The sequence below is a fragment of the Mytilus trossulus genome, chromosome 5 (genome assembly GCF_036588685.1).
Source record: "Mytilus trossulus isolate FHL-02 chromosome 5, PNRI_Mtr1.1.1.hap1, whole genome shotgun sequence".
NCBI lineage: Eukaryota > Metazoa > Mollusca > Bivalvia > Mytilida > Mytilidae > Mytilus > Mytilus trossulus.
In genome coordinates this window covers 14,405,965-14,424,025 of record NC_086377.1, presented here as the reverse complement: position 1 = coordinate 14,424,025, position 18,061 = coordinate 14,405,965, and the positions used below count along the sequence as shown (strand labels likewise).

Genomic DNA, 18,061 nt, shown 5'->3' with positions numbered 1-18,061 from the left:
GGAGATGGCTATCATACAAATTGTCTTGTTTTTATTTTCATTCAAGGTACATAATCGGCCTCTGGTGGAGTGTTGTCTCACTTGCTTTGTAAATTTTCTGTTGTTATATAATTTGTCATGGGAGAAGACTATAAGTTTGATTAACTTATGTCTCATATCTCTTTTGTATAGTGATACTCATGATGAAAATATTAACTTTCTGTAGATTCATAAATACTGCTTGGATACCAATTTTCCTGAATTAGGTGGGTACAGGAATACCATGAATGGCACGAAATACACATTTTCAACAGGAATGAATGCAGAATTTGCCAAAACCACAAAATTATATATCCTGGAATATGCAAGGGGGAGGGTTGAAATCTCATAAACTTGTTAACCCACGACACATTTTTGAGCCTGTCCTAAGTCAGGGGCCTCTGGTCTTTGTTTGCATTGTATTATTTTAATTTTAGTTTCTTGTGTACAATTTGGAAATTAGTATGGCGTTCATTATCACTGAACTAGTATATATTTGTTTAGGGGCCAGCTGAAGGACGCCTCCGAGTGCGGGAATTTCTCATTACATTGAAAACCTGTTGGTTGTCACTTTCTGCAGTTGTTTTTTCTATGGTCGGGTTGTTGTCTCTTTGATACATTCCCCATTTCCATTGTCAATTTTAAGTTATCCACAACCCAGAAAAAGCAAAAGAAATCATTCCACAGTATTGACTAGAGGCTCTGAAGAGCCTGTGTCGCTCACCTAAGTATATGTGAGTTTTTTAAGAAAAGAAGCAGATGGATTCATGACAAAATTGTGTTTTGGTGATGGTGATGTGTTTGTACATTTTACTTTACTGAACATTCTTGCAATTTATAATTAGCTCTATCTATAATGAACTTGGCCCAGTAGTTTCAGTGGAAAATGTTAGTAAAAATTTACAAATTTTATGAAAATTGTTAAAAATTGACTATAAAGGACAATAACTCCTTAGTGGGTCAATTGACCATTTCGGTCATGTTGACTTATTTGTAAATTTTAATTTGCTGAACATTATTGCTGTTTACAGTTTATCTCTATCTATAATAATATTCAAGATAATAACCAAAAAAGGCAAAATTTCCTTAAAATTACCAATTCAAGGGCAGCAAGTTCCAGCAACCCAACAACAGGTTGGCGGATTCATCTGAAAATTTCAGTTCAGATAGATCTTGACCTGATAAACAATTTATACCTCAGTCAGGTTTGCTCTATATGCTTTGGTTTTTGAATTATAAGCCAAAAAATGCATTTTACCCCTATGTTCTATTTTAAGCCGTGGAGGCCATCTTGGTTTGGGTCACCAGCCACATTTTTTAGACTAGATACCCCAATGATGATTGTGGCCAAGTTTGGATTGATGTGGCCCGGTAGTTTCAGAGGAGAAGATTTTTGTAAAAGATTACTAAGATTTACGTAAAATGGTTAAAAATTGACTATAAAGGACAATAACTCCTAAAGGGGTCAACCAACCATTTCAGTAATGTTGACTTATTTGTAAATCTTACTTTGCTGAACATTATTGCTGTTTACAGTTTATCTCTATCTATAATAATATTACAGATAATAACCAAAAACAGTCAAATTTCCTTAAAATTACCAATTTAGGGACAGCAACCCAACAACCGGAATTCAGATTCATCTGAAAATATCAGGGCAGATAGATTTTGACCTGATGAACAATTTTACCCCGTCAGATTTTCTCTAAATGCTTTGGTTTTTGAGTTATAAGCCAAAAACTGCATTTTTCCCTATGTTCTATTTTTAGCCATGGCGGCCATCTTGGTTGGTTGGCAGGGTCACCGGACACATTTTTTAAACCAGATACCCCAATGATGATTGTGGCCAAGTTTGGTTTAATTTGGCCCAGTAGTTTCAGAGAAGATTTTTGTAAAAGCTAACGCCGGACAACGACGACGGACGCCAAGTGATGAGAAAAGCTCACTTGGCCCTATGGGCCAGGTGAGCTAAAAATGGCAAAATTGGCAAAAAACAACTATGTGTCAGACATATCTGATAACAACTAAATTGTTACAACTCAACAGCTAAAATGTTAACCAAATATACAGTAATTTTGTTTAGTGGTATAGCACATAAGTGTGATGAAAATATTTGCTGGAATGAATTGCCAGACAAGGTGATTGCCATTAAGTTCAAATTTATAGCCATCTTCTAGAGTTGTGGCATAATTTCTAACAGGAGGTTTGACTTTTTCAGCAAAATGAGCTAGATACTAGTCTGAAACAATCATAGACAAAAAATGCAGAACAGACAACATAATAGTCAAAAGTTAGGACAAAAAATTCATAATACTATAATGAAAACTGAAACACTGAGCAATAAAATCCTACCCCTAACAATCAATTCTGGTGCTTTGAATGATTAAAATTGAGAATAGAAATGGGGAATGTGCCAAAGAGACAACAACCCGACATAGAGCAGACAACAGCAGAAGGTCACAAACATCTCATACTCCGCCAGAGATCTGATATTTGGAAAAACATAGTAGGCTAGTATACTACAAACATATACCTAGTAGACTAGTATACTAAAAACATATACCTAGTAGGCTAGTATACTACAAACATATACCTAGTAGGCTAGTATACTACAAACATATACCTAGTAGGCTAGTATACTACAAACATATATAAATATACACTTGTGTGTGAGTGCATGTTTTAGAAGTCAGATTTTCTGTATATTTTTGTAATATTGCCTAGCTGTTTAAACAGCGCATATAAAACTGCCGACTCAAAACCACAAATTTTAAACATTCTTGAAAAACCTTTAAGACTAATAAACAAGAGGCTCTCAAGAGCCTGAATCGCTCACCTTAATTCTTTTGGTTAAATCTCTCATCAATGATTATTTTGGCTTTTCCAATTTATTTAAATGTTTTTTGGATCGTCCTATTTTCTTCAAAAGCCCAAAAAAATAATCATTTTCTCCTATGTTCTATTTTAGCCATAGTAGCTATGTTTCTTGACATACAAGGAAATAAAATATAAAATTTATACTAGATACTCTGAAACTCATTTAGCCTAAGTTTTGCTGAAATTGATACAACAATTTCAAAGGAGAAGATATTTTAAATCTTACTTTGCTGAACATTATTGCTGTTTACAGTTTATCTCTATCTATAATAATATTCAAGATAATAACCAAAAACAGCAAAATTTCCTTAAAATTATCAATTCAGGGGCAGCAACCCAACAACAGGTTGTCTGCTTCATCTGAAAATTTCAGGGCAGATAGATCTTGACCTGATAAACAATATAACCCCTGGTCAGATTTGCTCTAAATGCTTTGGTTTTTGAGTTATAAGCCAAAAACTGCATTTGACCCCTATGTTCTATTTTTAGCAATGGCGACCATGTTTGTTGGTAGATCAAAACTTCGGATACAATTTATAAATTAAATACCCTAAGGAACATTCAGTTAAAGTTTGAAAGTATTTGGCCCAGTAGTTTCAGAGGAGAAGATTCTTGAATTAGTTTAGGACGACAGACGACGGACGCCAAGTGATGGCATAAGCTCACTTGTCCCGAAAGGTGAGCTAAAAACAGCTTATAACAATTCATCATAGATACCAGAACTTAATTTTGAATATACGTCAGACGCGCATTTCGTCTTCAAAAAACTCATCAGTGACACTCGAATCCAAAAAGTAAAAAAGGCCAAATAAAGTACCAAGTTGAAGAGCATTGAAGACCAAAATTCCTAAAAGTTTTGGCAAATACAGCCAAGGTAATCTAGCATCTATAGTGTGGATGATCCATTATTAAAACTAATATGGCTAACATTTCATTTATATTACTATAATGAAAACAAACACAATATAAGTGTATATAAAAATAGTATTTTATTATTTTTGTGATCTATACATATTTTCCATAGTGATTAAAAATGAATAATTCCATGTTTTACGATGAACTGTTTACACCTGTTTTCAACATGAAAAATTCCATACAAATTGACACCATTTCATACATGGCATGCTATAAAATGAAGGATATTCACAACAAATACTTAACAAGTAACACCTGATTCATTTATAAATCAACAATAAAAATGTATTTCATTAAAATTCTAATGTCTTTTATTTCTATCTAGCCTTTCTCACTAACAGAAGAGTATACCTAGTATGTTAACCAACAGCTTTGCTGTGATTGGACAAACTGTTGACATGTGACATGACTAGCAGTGTATTTCATAAAGCTTTAAACTTTGAACCATTTTCCTTGTTATAGTTAAATAACTTAGGAATTGAAACAAAAGGATTTTATTATTTTCTCAAAAAATAAAATCAGTGATTAGAAATCAGAAACTGCAACACTTCTGCAAGATACAATTAAGAAAGTAAAAAACATAAGAGTTGCAGTATAATGAAAATTAAAAAAATCAAATTAAAATACTTTAGGAAGAGATGTAAAACGGTACTGTGTACAAGATCCAGCTGTACATTTACAGCACAAAAATCTACTTTTTAGCAGCAAGCATTGCAGGGAGGTAATGGGAATAGTCAGCAAGCATAGCAGGGAGGTAAATGAAATAGCCACTAACTTTTAAGAGTAGGGATCTACAATAAAGGTTTTTGACATTAATAATTTCTTTAATTCACAGATAACTCTTAATCAAATAATATCTAAATAGAAATTAAAGCAACTCGCTTCGCAAGTATTGAAAGTCAGGTGATTCGGTCATCAGACTGCTAATAATCTTGTGAAGATTTAAAATAATGTTACATGAAAACTTGATTTGAAACCACTAGACCATGCAATGTATTACCCATATTTACAATAACTGGCATTCATGGAGAGATGTACTTTTCTCAGAGAGAAACTGCACAAAGATGAGGTCCCTCAATGGGGATAATCTGATCAAAGATGAGGTCCCTCAATGGGGATAATCTGATCAAAGATGAGGTCCCTCAATGGGGATAGTCTGATAATAACTTTATCACATTTTATTTTGCCTTGGGGAAAAAATAATTAGTACTAAAACAAGATTGTGTCCATGGGACACAGATGATCCCGCTTGTAAGTATATAAGGGAAATAACTGGAGATAGGGAAAGCATAAACACCCAAATTTCTGGCCTTGAACGCCTAAAACTTTGCTCAGTGCTCCGAGCCCAAAATCATGCCCGAAACATGAAATCCAGCAATTTGATTGGTTGATTTTCGAGTCAGAGTACAAAAATCATGCTGGAAAGTTTTAAGACCGTGAGGCATATCTTCAGATGAACAAGGATAATTCTTTCCAAAAAGGGAGGGGCATAAAAATGTTATTCTAAGCAATGTCTGAAGGAAAACAGAGCAATTAACAGGTGAAAATAACAAATGGCACACACACACATTGTTCAGACATAACTTGAGTCCCTAGTTAGTGATTTGTAATCAAATTAGGATTCAATATAATATTAAAGTTATACCTCTAGAAATCAGGTTGGTTATAATCCCAGGAGGGACCTCAAATTTCTATGACTGAAACTTAAGACAAAACTAAAAGACAGTTTAACAAATAAATGCTGATAGCAGACATATGTACAGGTAAAATCTGTATTAAACAAACAAAATATAACAAAGATGTTAAAACTTAACAAGATACTACTCTATAGATATACATATATATCTGTTAAAACTCTGTTGCTAATGTTAGCCCTAGTTATCTATATCTACAAACAACTTAACACATTTCATCATTCATATCAGGCATTACAAATAAATTCATGCATTTCAAGTTGGGACGAGCAAAGCATAAGATAAGCAATAAAGAAGTTGTGGAAAATAATTTTTACTTATTCAAATTCTAAAGATTGTGTAATGTTTGGGGGGGAGGGTCCAAACATAGGACAAAGGAGGGTTCCAACTATATATACCCATTCAAATGCATTGATCGTAAAAAAAATGACTGTTCCAATCCCCGGAACCCTCTCCCTGGATCCGCCACTGTTTTTATGATTGTAAAAATAGTGACTGGAAATCTTTCACTTAAAATAAACTTTAATTCATAAAAATTTAAACAAGAATGTATGTCTGTAGGACAGCATGCAATATTCAATCTATATTCAGTAGTAAACGGTAAAATCTGGATCAAATCTCAACATGCCATATATCAAACATCATAATAAACATGTGTACTTTGTTTCATGTGTATCATGTGACCGCTACATGACATATAGTCTACATGACATATGACACTATCAAGGATATATATTGCGACCCTACTATAGAAGATTGTGTCAGATGCTATGAATCCACCTGAGTGATGTAAGATTTGGGATCAGTTGTATTTAAATTCAATTTTCAGCGATCTGTTCATTTTATAAACAATTCAGGGTCATTATACTCAAATATCTTATCTTGAGACAAGTATGAATTAAGTCTTTGGGATTAGTTTTAATTGAGGTATATTATAGAATCAGACTTAAGAACAAAAATAGAAAGTTGCATGTAGTATTCTTCGAGGTATAGACCAACTTGAAAATTTCTTTGCTCAGTTAGTAAAATAAAATATAAAAGCATACATAACCAGACAGGAAATGACATAATAAAAGACGAACACATCCCATAATGCCCTGTCAAAAAATTTCTGCTACTTTCATAAACGTGCATGTTTGCTTACAATAACAAATTTGTAAATTCAAAAGTACATTTACAGAAATGGCCTGATGTAAAAAGTCATCACAGATAATGATGCTTACTTTGGATTCATTTATTTTCGTGGGTATCAATTTACATGGGTTGAAAAACTTGCATTTTTGTGGATACCGTGGTTTAGCCAATTTATGCATACAAAGCCTATAGAAACTTTGTAATTCATTGAATATTCGAATTTGTGGTTAACCTGTACCCATGAAACCCACCAAAATTGATATCTAACAAATTATAATGAATCCACAGTATTTTATAGATGATAAAGAAGAACTCTAATTAAATCAGTTGGTAAGACATGATCTGGCAAAGCTTATATAAGAAAGCATATTATATACAAGTAGATTTTCATTATGAAAAACAAATGATGAATTACTGGCTCTAAGATTAGAAAACATACATATACAGGATCCATATTCATAAAAGCAGTCATACAACAATCTACAATTAACATCACTGTAGTCGATACCAGATCTCATACTTCAAATAATTACCAAACACGGGTCCTGTATTTACAATGGCTATAACAGTGAGATCATCATTCACATAACATATCATTAACTCAATTAGGTTTCAATACATGTGTTCTACTAATTAATTACTTAACAGAATGGGTCACTGTCCTATGATTACCCAACCCCATCCCTTAAATGAATACTAATGAAGGTCTCAAAATAGATTTGGATTATATGTGTTAAATAATTGATTTTAACCATTACATAATGATCTTGAACATAAACAACATTGTCGTTTTTTTCCCTTCTAAATCAAGAGACATAACTCTGGGGGAACAGTGTAAAAAATAATTGGCATGCATTTTTTGTTTATTTGTGTGCAGCAATTTATCACTTCAACAAAAAATAAACAGATAGGAATAAGTTATCTTTTAATATCCATTTCTGCAAATTTAAATGTTTTTTCAAAAATTAGAAATGTTTATATGTATCGGGATGAATCAAACCAGTTAAACAAGTACAAGACCCCTTTTAATTGAAGATATGCACACAGACGTCCGAAAAACAAATTTTGGTGCAACTATTTGCCATGAAAAATTATAAAATATCCCTCAATGCAATACAGGTCAGATGAAATTAACTTTACTTGAAATAAATCAAAAGTCACTCCTTTACAAAGAGGTGCACCTTTCAATGGAGGAAAATAACTAATAGAGAAGACCTGATAATTGGATGATGTGATGGTATATATACAAGAATGGTAAACACAGAGATGCTGTACAGTTGTTGGTAAGGCTGATATTGATTTTCCTGAGTTATTAGAGGTATCAACAACAAATAATGACAATTTTGATTCTTGTGTAAAAATTGAGGGTTGAAGGCTAAATCAAACATAAAGGAGCTTGACCCAAAAAAATCTATCATATTTGAGATACATGTATGACCTCTGGATCAACATAAAGGAGCTTGACTAACAAATTCAATCATATTTGAGATACAACCTCTGGATCCATTCAGATTTTTGTCAAGATGTTAAATTTTTCTTGATTTTTTAGAGCCATTTTAAGTTTAAAAGATAGAATACAAATCTTTTACTTTTCTGAATGATTCCAACAGACAAAAATCCATAAAAGGTAGTATTTTTATCAGTAACATGTGCATTTTTTTCTTTGGTTTAGTATAAGGAGTATAATATTTTTTTGAAATAGTTTTAAGTTTTATAAATTCCAGTATATTTAAATGACGTGAAAGTTTATCTCTTTGTAAATTTCACTGTACAGAAAGACCTGGCCTTGAAGGCATAAGACTTTGCTCAGTGCTCTGAGCACAAAAGCACCGAGCACAAAAATCATGCTCGAAACATGAAATCCAACACTTTGATTGGTTGATTTTCGAGTCGGAGTACAAAAATCATGCTCGAAAGTTTTATGAGGCCTGATGCAGTTAAACTTTTTCCTCATTTGGATACTGTAACAGTGACTTGAACAATTCTAGAACAAATTATTCCCCTATCTTCAAATTTAATATGAAAACTAGTGTTGTGGAATAATGTCAACCTTGTCTGAATAGGTTTAAGTATGATATAAAACCATTCCTGTATTAATACACACGAGCCTGGCCATAAAACCTGATATTATATACTAAAGGGGAAAAATGTTTTGGCGTATTAATTCTGAATTTTGATTGACAGGCCTTGCAGTCATAAAATTATCTAGCCTGATTATGGAACTTAAGACTAAAAATCAATTAATTAAAATACTGCTTTTGGTGTTTTTAGCACATTTTTAGTCCCCCAAGTACTTACTGAAGTTTGAGACCCAAGAGTCGAGGACATTGTTATATGTAAATACAAGACATAATTAACTCTATTTCCAAGTTCTGTAAACATGTTATATGATATTAATGAGGTCTACCAAATCACGTTTTATAATGTGAAACTTTTCTCTCCTAAAAAAACTAGCAAATGTTCATATAGTGTGATGACATTTTTCTGAACTAGCAATAGTGATGTATTTCACAGTTTTTTAGCTTGTATTCTTCAAGACCTGACATTGCAATACAAGATGATATATGAACATGATTTTTAAGAAATATACAACGTTCATTTAAAATGGAAGTGTATTGCACAAGATGTTTTAACCAACTTGTATTTACTGCATAAAAAAAATATCTTTTAAAAGATAAAAGTTTAAAAAGTAATAAAACAAGACATACAAATTCCATAACAAATATCATTAATTCATCAACAACAAGTCACAGTTATAAGCCTAGTTTAACATCAAGAATCCAGTCCCTCCACACTGAAGAGTTCTTTATGAAGGGGAGGGAATTCCATGTCTGGTGCAGACATTTTGAATTTGTTAAGAAGCACTATATGCTGAGCACTAAGATTGCGAAGGGTCCATGCGATTTGCATTAGTTTGTTGAGAACATCCTGATTGTCTGCATGTGTTTTGACGATCTCTCCTTTCAGTGAAGACAGAATTTTCTCGTATAATTTCTGTATATCCACTAGCTCTTTGAGACCAGGTCGATCTGGAAAGAAAAGGAAGGATTGGAAGGTTTTATTTTAGCTTATTGTAAGGTTATAACTCAATGTTGGAAATGAAATTGCTCACTGGATCATATCCTATAATCTTAAGCAGTTAATTTGAACTGAATCAAAAGAAGTAAAAAGTGACACCAATCCCTTTTTTATTTCAGCTATATTCAATACTAGGACACACATTTTATAAGAATTTTCTACTCTCTTGGATCTATTTGGCCAAACTGTTCAGAATTTTGGGTCCTCAATGCTCTATTAACTTGTTTATTTATTATGCATTTTTAATTATGTTTCGAGCGTCACTGACTTTTATAAATGGAACGTGTGCACACAATTTTTCAGTTTTTAATTATCATTTTTTTTTATTAAATTCACTACATTTTGTTATCAATCATTATCCCATTTGGAATAATAACCACACTAAGGAGATAACTGTTTTGTATTTAAAGCTTGGCCGTCTTCAAACATTAAATTTGAGTTTACCTAGTGATGCTATGAGGCATAGGTTCGCGTTAGAATCTAGTTTTGTTCATCTTCCATTTTAAAATAATTTTGAAAGTAATAATCTATTAATGCTGCAAATGGAGACTTCTATGGAGGGCCAATAAAACACTTACCTGGTCTGATTAATATTAAAGCACTGTACAATGCAATTTCTGATTCGTTTAAATTGAAAGCCAATAAAGTTTTCACCAACTCAAAAATACTGTCTCGTAAATGTGTTTCTTCATCGTCTGGAAAGAAAATATAAACATTGTATATAAATGAATAATGTTAAAAAGTAAATACCCAGAGAAAATATTTGTGATGTCAAACCCTCTCATACATTTTTTTCCTGAAATATTCCTAGTGAGGAGCCTGTAGTTCAGTGGATGTTGTTGGTTCATGTCTGTCATGTTTCTATTTCAAAAATTGTTTTGTTCTAATTTGACTGATAGTTTTTTAATAAGTAGATATTTGAATTATTTCACATTTTTAAATGTGGGTTTTTCAAAAAGTCAGAGACCGTACGGTAATCAATTATTACTTACTACTACTTCATTTAAACTCTGGTGGATTGTTCTCTCATTTGCAATCATACCACATCTCATTTTTATAACTTATACAAATGTGTACATCACCTTTTTCATTACTCATCTTCTTTGGAAGTCAAAAATAAACATTATTTTGAAGTTTCAGAAAAACAAGGGGACAAACCTGTTTTATTTAAAACCAAACATGTTTTTCAATGAACTGGTATCCCAGCTAAAAGCTACATTTTCAGCAACCGAAGTCTTGTCATGTAACTAAAACCATTTCTTTAAGATAGATTGCTTAAATAAGGCTACACAAATTTTATGCTTTTAACAAGTTCAACACATGAAATATCACAATATTCATTCTCTTTTATAATGTATATAATGTACTTACTAAATGCATCAAACACTTCTAATGGTAATATAGTATTACCAAACACAACACTATTCTTGGAGGAATCGTATACCCTACAGCACCGGATCAATGCAAGCTCAAAACTACCTACAACATCAAATTATTACAATCAGTAACACAATAGTACCAGATATTATGATATCCCTTTAAATAACTCATCTAATTTTACATCTGGTTTTCAGCAGATTTCTGTTCATTTGATACATTTAGGAAAACATACAAGTTTCTGTTCTCTACACTTGATATCATGTGATTTTAGTAATAATGATTTTCAATAGTGCACTTGCCATGTTAGCTACTAAGATAACATATTTAGGAAGTCCACATAAAAAATTTGAAAATGAGCAACCACTAATTATAAACCCGTAAATAAAACACATGCCTGTATTAATTACTGAACCTGGGCATGGCTTTAATGCTTAGTTCATTTCAGTTTTTGGTTGGTCTGAAACCTCACATTATATTAATATGATGCAGGCATTACCTGTAAATGGGGACGAAGTCTGTATGATTTATTGTTTTGTAACTTAAATATTTGTTAAAAAAAAGAAACAGAAATACCGTAACGTTTCCGATTTTGGTTCTGTTATTAGGGTTATTTAAGCTATGACGTCATATGCAATGTAAACAAAGAAACGCTATCATTAGGTAACGTTTTTGATATCAAGGAATTATTTTAAAAAATGAAATTGGTATTGCGTTCCTTCCTATTTATACTAGACTGATAAATATATATTTTACTCAAAGATTCATAAAGAGACCGGAAAAAGGAAGTATATTGTAGCTTTCTGCGCAGGTCTGGGATTTCAAAACAGGACAATTTTTTCCCCCCCGATTTTGAGTTGATTAGTACAATGAAAAATTTCGGGAAATTTTCCCGATTTTTTTTTTTTATTGAATTTTCTACTGTTATTGGGGACTTCGTCCCCATATTACATGTCTAGATGTTAGACATAATGTTAATTAATATATGTAATAACAATGATAATTGTAATGATTTTATGGTTCTGATCCTGCCTTGAACTAAATGTATATGATTTTTATAGAATGAAGATAATAACACCTGTCTGAACTTTTTTTTTAATGTTTCATTTTATTATATAAAAATGTTTTTCTGTTACAAATCATGATGTATTGTTTTTATGTGTACATGTTATGCTGCCCATCAAGGGCCCTTGATTGGAATAATATTCTTATTCTTCTATATTCATTAGGGCTATTCCATAAAAAAATGTAGGGGGGGGGGTTTGGAAGGCACATTGTATTAATAATATATGGGTGATGGTTATCAGAGCAACTTTTCACACTATAATGCACTATAATTCTCAATTACAATTGTCTGGGTGGTGGGTGCTGACAAAAACTGCCTTCCAACCCCCCCCCCCCCCCCCCCCCATTAATTTTTTTCTGGAATAGCCCTTATATTAAATGTACTTACCAGCTTTTAAGAGCATAATTTGATCATCCTGAGATAAGTCCATAAAACCTGGAATCATTTTAGCGAACTCTATAATCTGTTGTACAGCTATAGTTATCTTCTCTGCTACCTCCATCCATAACTGTTTATGGCTCTGTAATATTTTAAATTCAATTATAGTTTACATTGTTGCAAGTAGCTTTCTTGCTTGGATAAAACAAGTTTACTTTGTTGTGCTTTTGCATACTTGTGACTTTTTTTTTTAAAGTTCTGAGGGTGTTATTTTTTATTATGTTTGGTCAAGATGACTAATGTACTTGGTATGTTATTGGTTAACAAGAATGTGTCCAAAGTACACATATGCCCCACTCGCACTATCATTTTCTATGTTCAATGGACCGTGACATTGGAAAAAAATCTAATTTGGCATTAAAATTAGAAAGATCATACCATAGGGAACATGTGTACTAAGTTTCAAATTGATTGGACTTTCATCAAAAACAACCTTGACCAAAAACTTTAACCTGAAGCGGGACAGACGGACAGATGAACGAACGAACGGACCAGAAAACATAATACCCTTCTACTATCGTAGGTGGGGCATAAAAAAAAAAAAATATTTAACACTAAAGCCAAGTTTGAGAGATAAGATTTTTAAACACAAAAGATTTTGCTTAAAACTGTCAGATCAAAAGGGTATTCAGAAATTATTCAAAGACATTTCCTGAGTCTATGAATATTGGTTTATGGTTTTTATGCTTTAGTTAAATGAGTCTCACATGTTGTAGAGTACATGTAACTACAACACACCATATGATCGGTAGTTTTAATCAGTGTTTTTAAAAGTCAGGATATTACCTTTCATACACAACAACCTACCATATTTTTATATGTGTTGATTGTTTCTGTTGAGGGCAGGTTGGATTTCAGAAGGTCTATCTGATCAGCACTGTATAAACAGGTTCTGAGATGGGCATCTAATACAGCCTTGCTGAATGTACCTGAAATATCCAAAAAATAATAATATCATACAAATAAAGGGCATCTAATACAGCCTTGCTGAATGTACCTGAAGTAAAGTATCAAAAACTTACAAAATCATACAAGTGAAGAATATCTAATACAGGCTTGCTGAATGTACTGTAAATTCAGAAATTATTGCGTGCATTTATTATTGCGATTTTGTCATTTTAGAATTAAATGCGATTTAATTCATATAAAATATTTCAAAATGGGAGTTTAAATTATTGCGTTTACAACTTTGTCGCATTTTTCGCAATAATAAAAACCTTGCATTTATTTCTGAATTTACAGTGCCTAAAATATCAAAAATAACAGTAAAGGATTTAATTGTATTGTTACTAAATTGTGGAATTTCTTATTTTTCATAACTATTTTTATGTAGGCCCCATCTCCAAAATGTGTACAGAATTTACATGGAAACCTGGCAGACTTTAGAAATATTTTATAGAAATAAATCATTAATGATTGAAGACTTCCATTAAAATATCAGGCTTTCCGTAAAAACAGATGGCCTTAGAAACTGAAATCTTTAAATCAAAAACAAAGCAATAATAACTGACTTCAAATTTCAAATTATTAGAGAAGCACTTACACATTTACAACAGTCAAAACCTTAAATCTCAATTGTTTTTGATATAAAAAAAAACCAAGTACACTTACTTGAATCCATCAAATCTATTGCCCTGAGCAAAGCCACCGGGTGTGGAGCAGTTGTAGGTGTAGTTGGGTAGGCAGGTGGATCGCCAGGCGAGACAGGTGTCTCTGGTGACATTGGAGATTGTAATGCATATGTATAACCATTGGAAGTATATACAAAATTCTGCTGTTGCTGCTGCGGCTCTGGAAACCTAAAATACAAAAATATAACATTATTCTAAAGATAGAAGAATATACTATTATTCATTTCTAGTCGAACAAGTGAAACTGCGAGCTACTGCTCACTGATGATACCCCCGCCGCAAGTGGATAATATTTATAGTGTAAAAATATGCAAGTGTTTGGTTAACAGGAAGTTGTCGAGTGATGAATCTGAAAACGCATCACAAGGTATAGCTGACTTATATAAATCCTGAAACCAAATTTTCAGAAATCCTTGTATTGTAATTCCTGATAAAAATGTGACGAAAATTTTCAACTTGGCTATCATGTGTAAAACATACCCCGTAGCCAGGGGGGGTTCGGACGAACCCCCCCTTGAAAACAAATAAGCACTATTAAAGTCAATGTTCTGTTTGAATTGTGACTGTTAAAGTCGAGTTTGTGAGTCAAACGAACCCCCTCTTGAAATTCCTGGCTACGGGCCTGTAAAATCATACAAGTGTTCGGTAAACAGGAAGTTGTCAAGTGATCAATCTGAAAACACATCACACGGTATAGCTGACTTAGATAAACCCTGAAACCAAATTTCAGAAATGCTTGTATTGTAGTTCCTGAGAAAAATGCGACGAAAAATATTCATGGGATGGACGGACTGACTGACGGACAGACAGAGGTAAAACAGTATACCCCCCTTTTTTAAAGCGGGGGTATAATGATGTTAGGACCAGTATTTAGTAATGGTTAACCTGACAAAATATTGAGGGAATGGACTTTCAACTTTGGGAATACTGTACAAACAAAAGACAAACGCATATTATTTAAGAATTACAAATCTATAAGATACATGTTCTTGAAGCCTTATGCGGTTTTTTAAATACCATAAGTTGTGCTATTTCAGAATGTTACTTCTGTAAAATAGAGAATAATTACAAGGGGTTAAGATGAAGAAAGATATACAAGAGATTTAGTGAAAGACAAGAAATATAAGAGTTTTCATGAAAGGTGAGATATACATGAGAATTTGTGAGTTATGAGACTGTGTCATACAAGACATAATAGGTTTTGTAAAAGACAATAGCTATACTAGAGCTTTGATTTAGTTAGATATACAAGAGGTTTTGTGTGTAAGAGATATACAAGAAATTTGGGGGAAGACCGATATACAGGTGGTTTTGTGTAAGACAAGATAAGCAAGAGCTTTTGTACAAGACAAGACATACAAAACAGTTTTGTGTAAGTCAAGATAAGCAAAAGCTTTTGTACAAGACAAGACATACAAAACAGTTTTGTGTAAGACAAGATAAATAAGAGCTTCTGTACAAGACAAGACACAAAACAGTTTGGTGTAAGACAAGATAAACAAGAGCTTCTGTACAAGACAAGACATACAAAACAGTTTTGTGTAAGTCAAGATAAGCAAGAGCTTGTGTACAAGACAAGACATACAAAACAGTTTTGTGTAAGTCAAGATAAGCAAGAGCTTTTGTACAAGACAAGACATACAAAACAGTTTGATGTAAGACAAGATAAACAAGAGCTTTTGTACAAGACAAGACATACAAAACAGTTTGTGTGAGACAAAACATACAAAAGAGATTGTTCGAAACAATACATACAAGAGATCACTAAAGATATTGACCACTTTACACAGGAATAAGATAATGAAGTTTGTCTTACGCTGGAGAGGTAAATTGACTGTTGTTGTTTGGTGATACCATGCCTGTCGGTGATGTTGGATCATACCCGTTAAGTCTATTCTGTTTAACAAAGTTGGCCTCATCCTCTACTTTCTCTCGTTGTTTCTTTGACATTCTACCAAACTTCACAGCTGAAAAAACAATTTGTGACATGAATAACTAAGATCTTAAGATATCAATATTATAAGTGTGTGTATATTAAAATATTGGCAATGCCTTTTAATTTAACAGTTTATTATCGCTATTTTGTGCATTTTTCGTTTGATCTTTTTTTGTGATAATTTTCATATCATCATGATCATGCTACTCGCTTGAGATGGAAAAATTATCGTAGATGCTAAGCAGGCACGTCGTGTTGTTAACGAAATTGACAACCTCGTCATAGGTTAAATAGCGATAAACAGATTTTCATTGGTCATCTCAACTCAATTGCCTTTCTCACTTTTGCTGTCCAGGCTCAAGCAAGAAAATCAATCTCGTTGAGATAATCAACGATAATCTATAATTAGCATATATAACATGTATAAAATTAAATATAATGCATGCAAATTTTGTTCAATATAATTCCAAAGAATTTAAATTTTACCATGCATCCATCTCATTATAATTACCACCTAATAACTATAAAAGGTCCTGTGAGAGAATCAACTTATCTCATATGACCTCTAATAGATTGTATATTGTATTGTCAACCAACTCATTTTCTTGTCTATTTATTTTTGCAATTTTAGCAAGTAGAAAATTGCAGGTAGCATAAATCAGAATAGTCAAACATTTGTTTAAATAGGATTCCTTCTAATATAAATACATTAATATAATCATGAATTTAAATCTCGATGAAACAAGTATGTGTCCATAGTAGTTTAAACAAATTCTATTGTTCAAAATGACAAAAGGATCAGACACAAGTTTTACAACTTAGTAATAGTAACGTCTTCTCCAATAGTACATGTCAATAAATCACATGTGTAACAATTGCACTATCATTTTCAGAGGACCGTGAAATTGGGGTCAGAATTCTAATTTGCTATCAAAATTAGAAAGGTCACATCATAAGGAACATGCATACTAAGTGTCAGGGTTGATTGGACTTCAACTTAATCACAAACTACCTCACCCAAAATTTAAACCTTAAGCAGGAAACATAATGCCCATAAATGGGTCTTAATAAATGGGTCATAAAAAGCTTAATGCCAAAACAGTATCGCCAACATAATGTTGGTAAACATCATTACAGACTCTTACCGTCTCTTGACATGCCCAGTGCTAGACATTTCTGTAGCCTACAGAACTGACATCTATTTCTGTTGACTCTATCTATCACACAGTTCCTATTCCTAGGACATTGATAGTTGACAGGTCCAGCCTGACTTCTCCTGAAGAATCCCTGAAATATAAATTGTAAACTGTTCACTTCACTGTTTCTAAAATCAAAGTGATTTCAGCAGTTTCTAAACAGTTCAAGTGAGAATGAAGTAGGCCATGTTTTGGTATAGGAAATCACAATAAGTGAGATTTTTTTTAACATTCTGTGAGGTGAGATGACTCCTTTTTTTCACACTGTTGAACTCGTTTCTGGTAATTCACAGTATCAATGCATTTGTATTGACAGTTTAATTAATCCCTTTAAGTAAAGAAGTTTTATACCATTTTCTAAGTGCAGTGTCACAAAATCAAAGTGATTTCATGAAAAGACTATGTCCACAATTTCCAAAGAAATGCTTATTTTCAATTGTCATATTTTAATACCCTGAATTCCTAAGCAGTAACAGAGGTCTTGTTACTACTATTTGTTCCCTTTCAATAAAATAATTACCTTGCAGCCTTCACAAGTTATAACACCATAATGGACTCCAGATGACTTATCTCCACATACTTTACAGGGTATTACTTCTATTTGTGCTGCAATGATAGTGTAATCAATGTTAAACTCATAGTTTTATAAATATTCATGTTGGTGTCATCTGTTTTTTAAAATTATTTCTTAACTCTTTAAT

The 18,061-nt window shown here is 32.5% G+C and overlaps 1 protein-coding gene across 2 annotated transcripts in view; it reads right to left on the bottom strand.

Moving 5' to 3' along the window:
• Positions 1-7,568: 7,568 nt before the first annotated feature.
• The window catches only part of LOC134718562 (probable nuclear hormone receptor HR3), a 28,790-nt gene continuing 18,297 nt past the window's right edge, over positions 7,569-18,061 (bottom strand). Inside the window, exons 6-14 of one of the 2 annotated variants that reach the window (XM_063581165.1) lie at positions 17,881-17,966; positions 17,310-17,451; positions 16,045-16,195; positions 14,209-14,396; positions 13,405-13,526; positions 12,547-12,679; positions 11,088-11,195; positions 10,295-10,411; positions 7,569-9,667 (exon numbers count right to left, since the gene is read on the bottom strand). In XM_063581165.1, coding sequence (XP_063437235.1) covers positions 9,411-9,667; positions 10,295-10,411; positions 11,088-11,195; positions 12,547-12,679; positions 13,405-13,526; positions 14,209-14,396; positions 16,045-16,195; positions 17,310-17,451; positions 17,881-17,966 — 1,304 coding nt within the window. In that variant the 3' untranslated portion in view covers positions 7,569-9,410. The remainder of the gene's footprint in view (positions 9,668-10,294; positions 10,412-11,087; positions 11,196-12,546; positions 12,680-13,404; positions 13,527-14,208; positions 14,397-16,044; positions 16,196-17,309; positions 17,452-17,880; positions 17,967-18,061) is intronic. The other variant, XM_063581164.1, reaches the window with a different exon arrangement.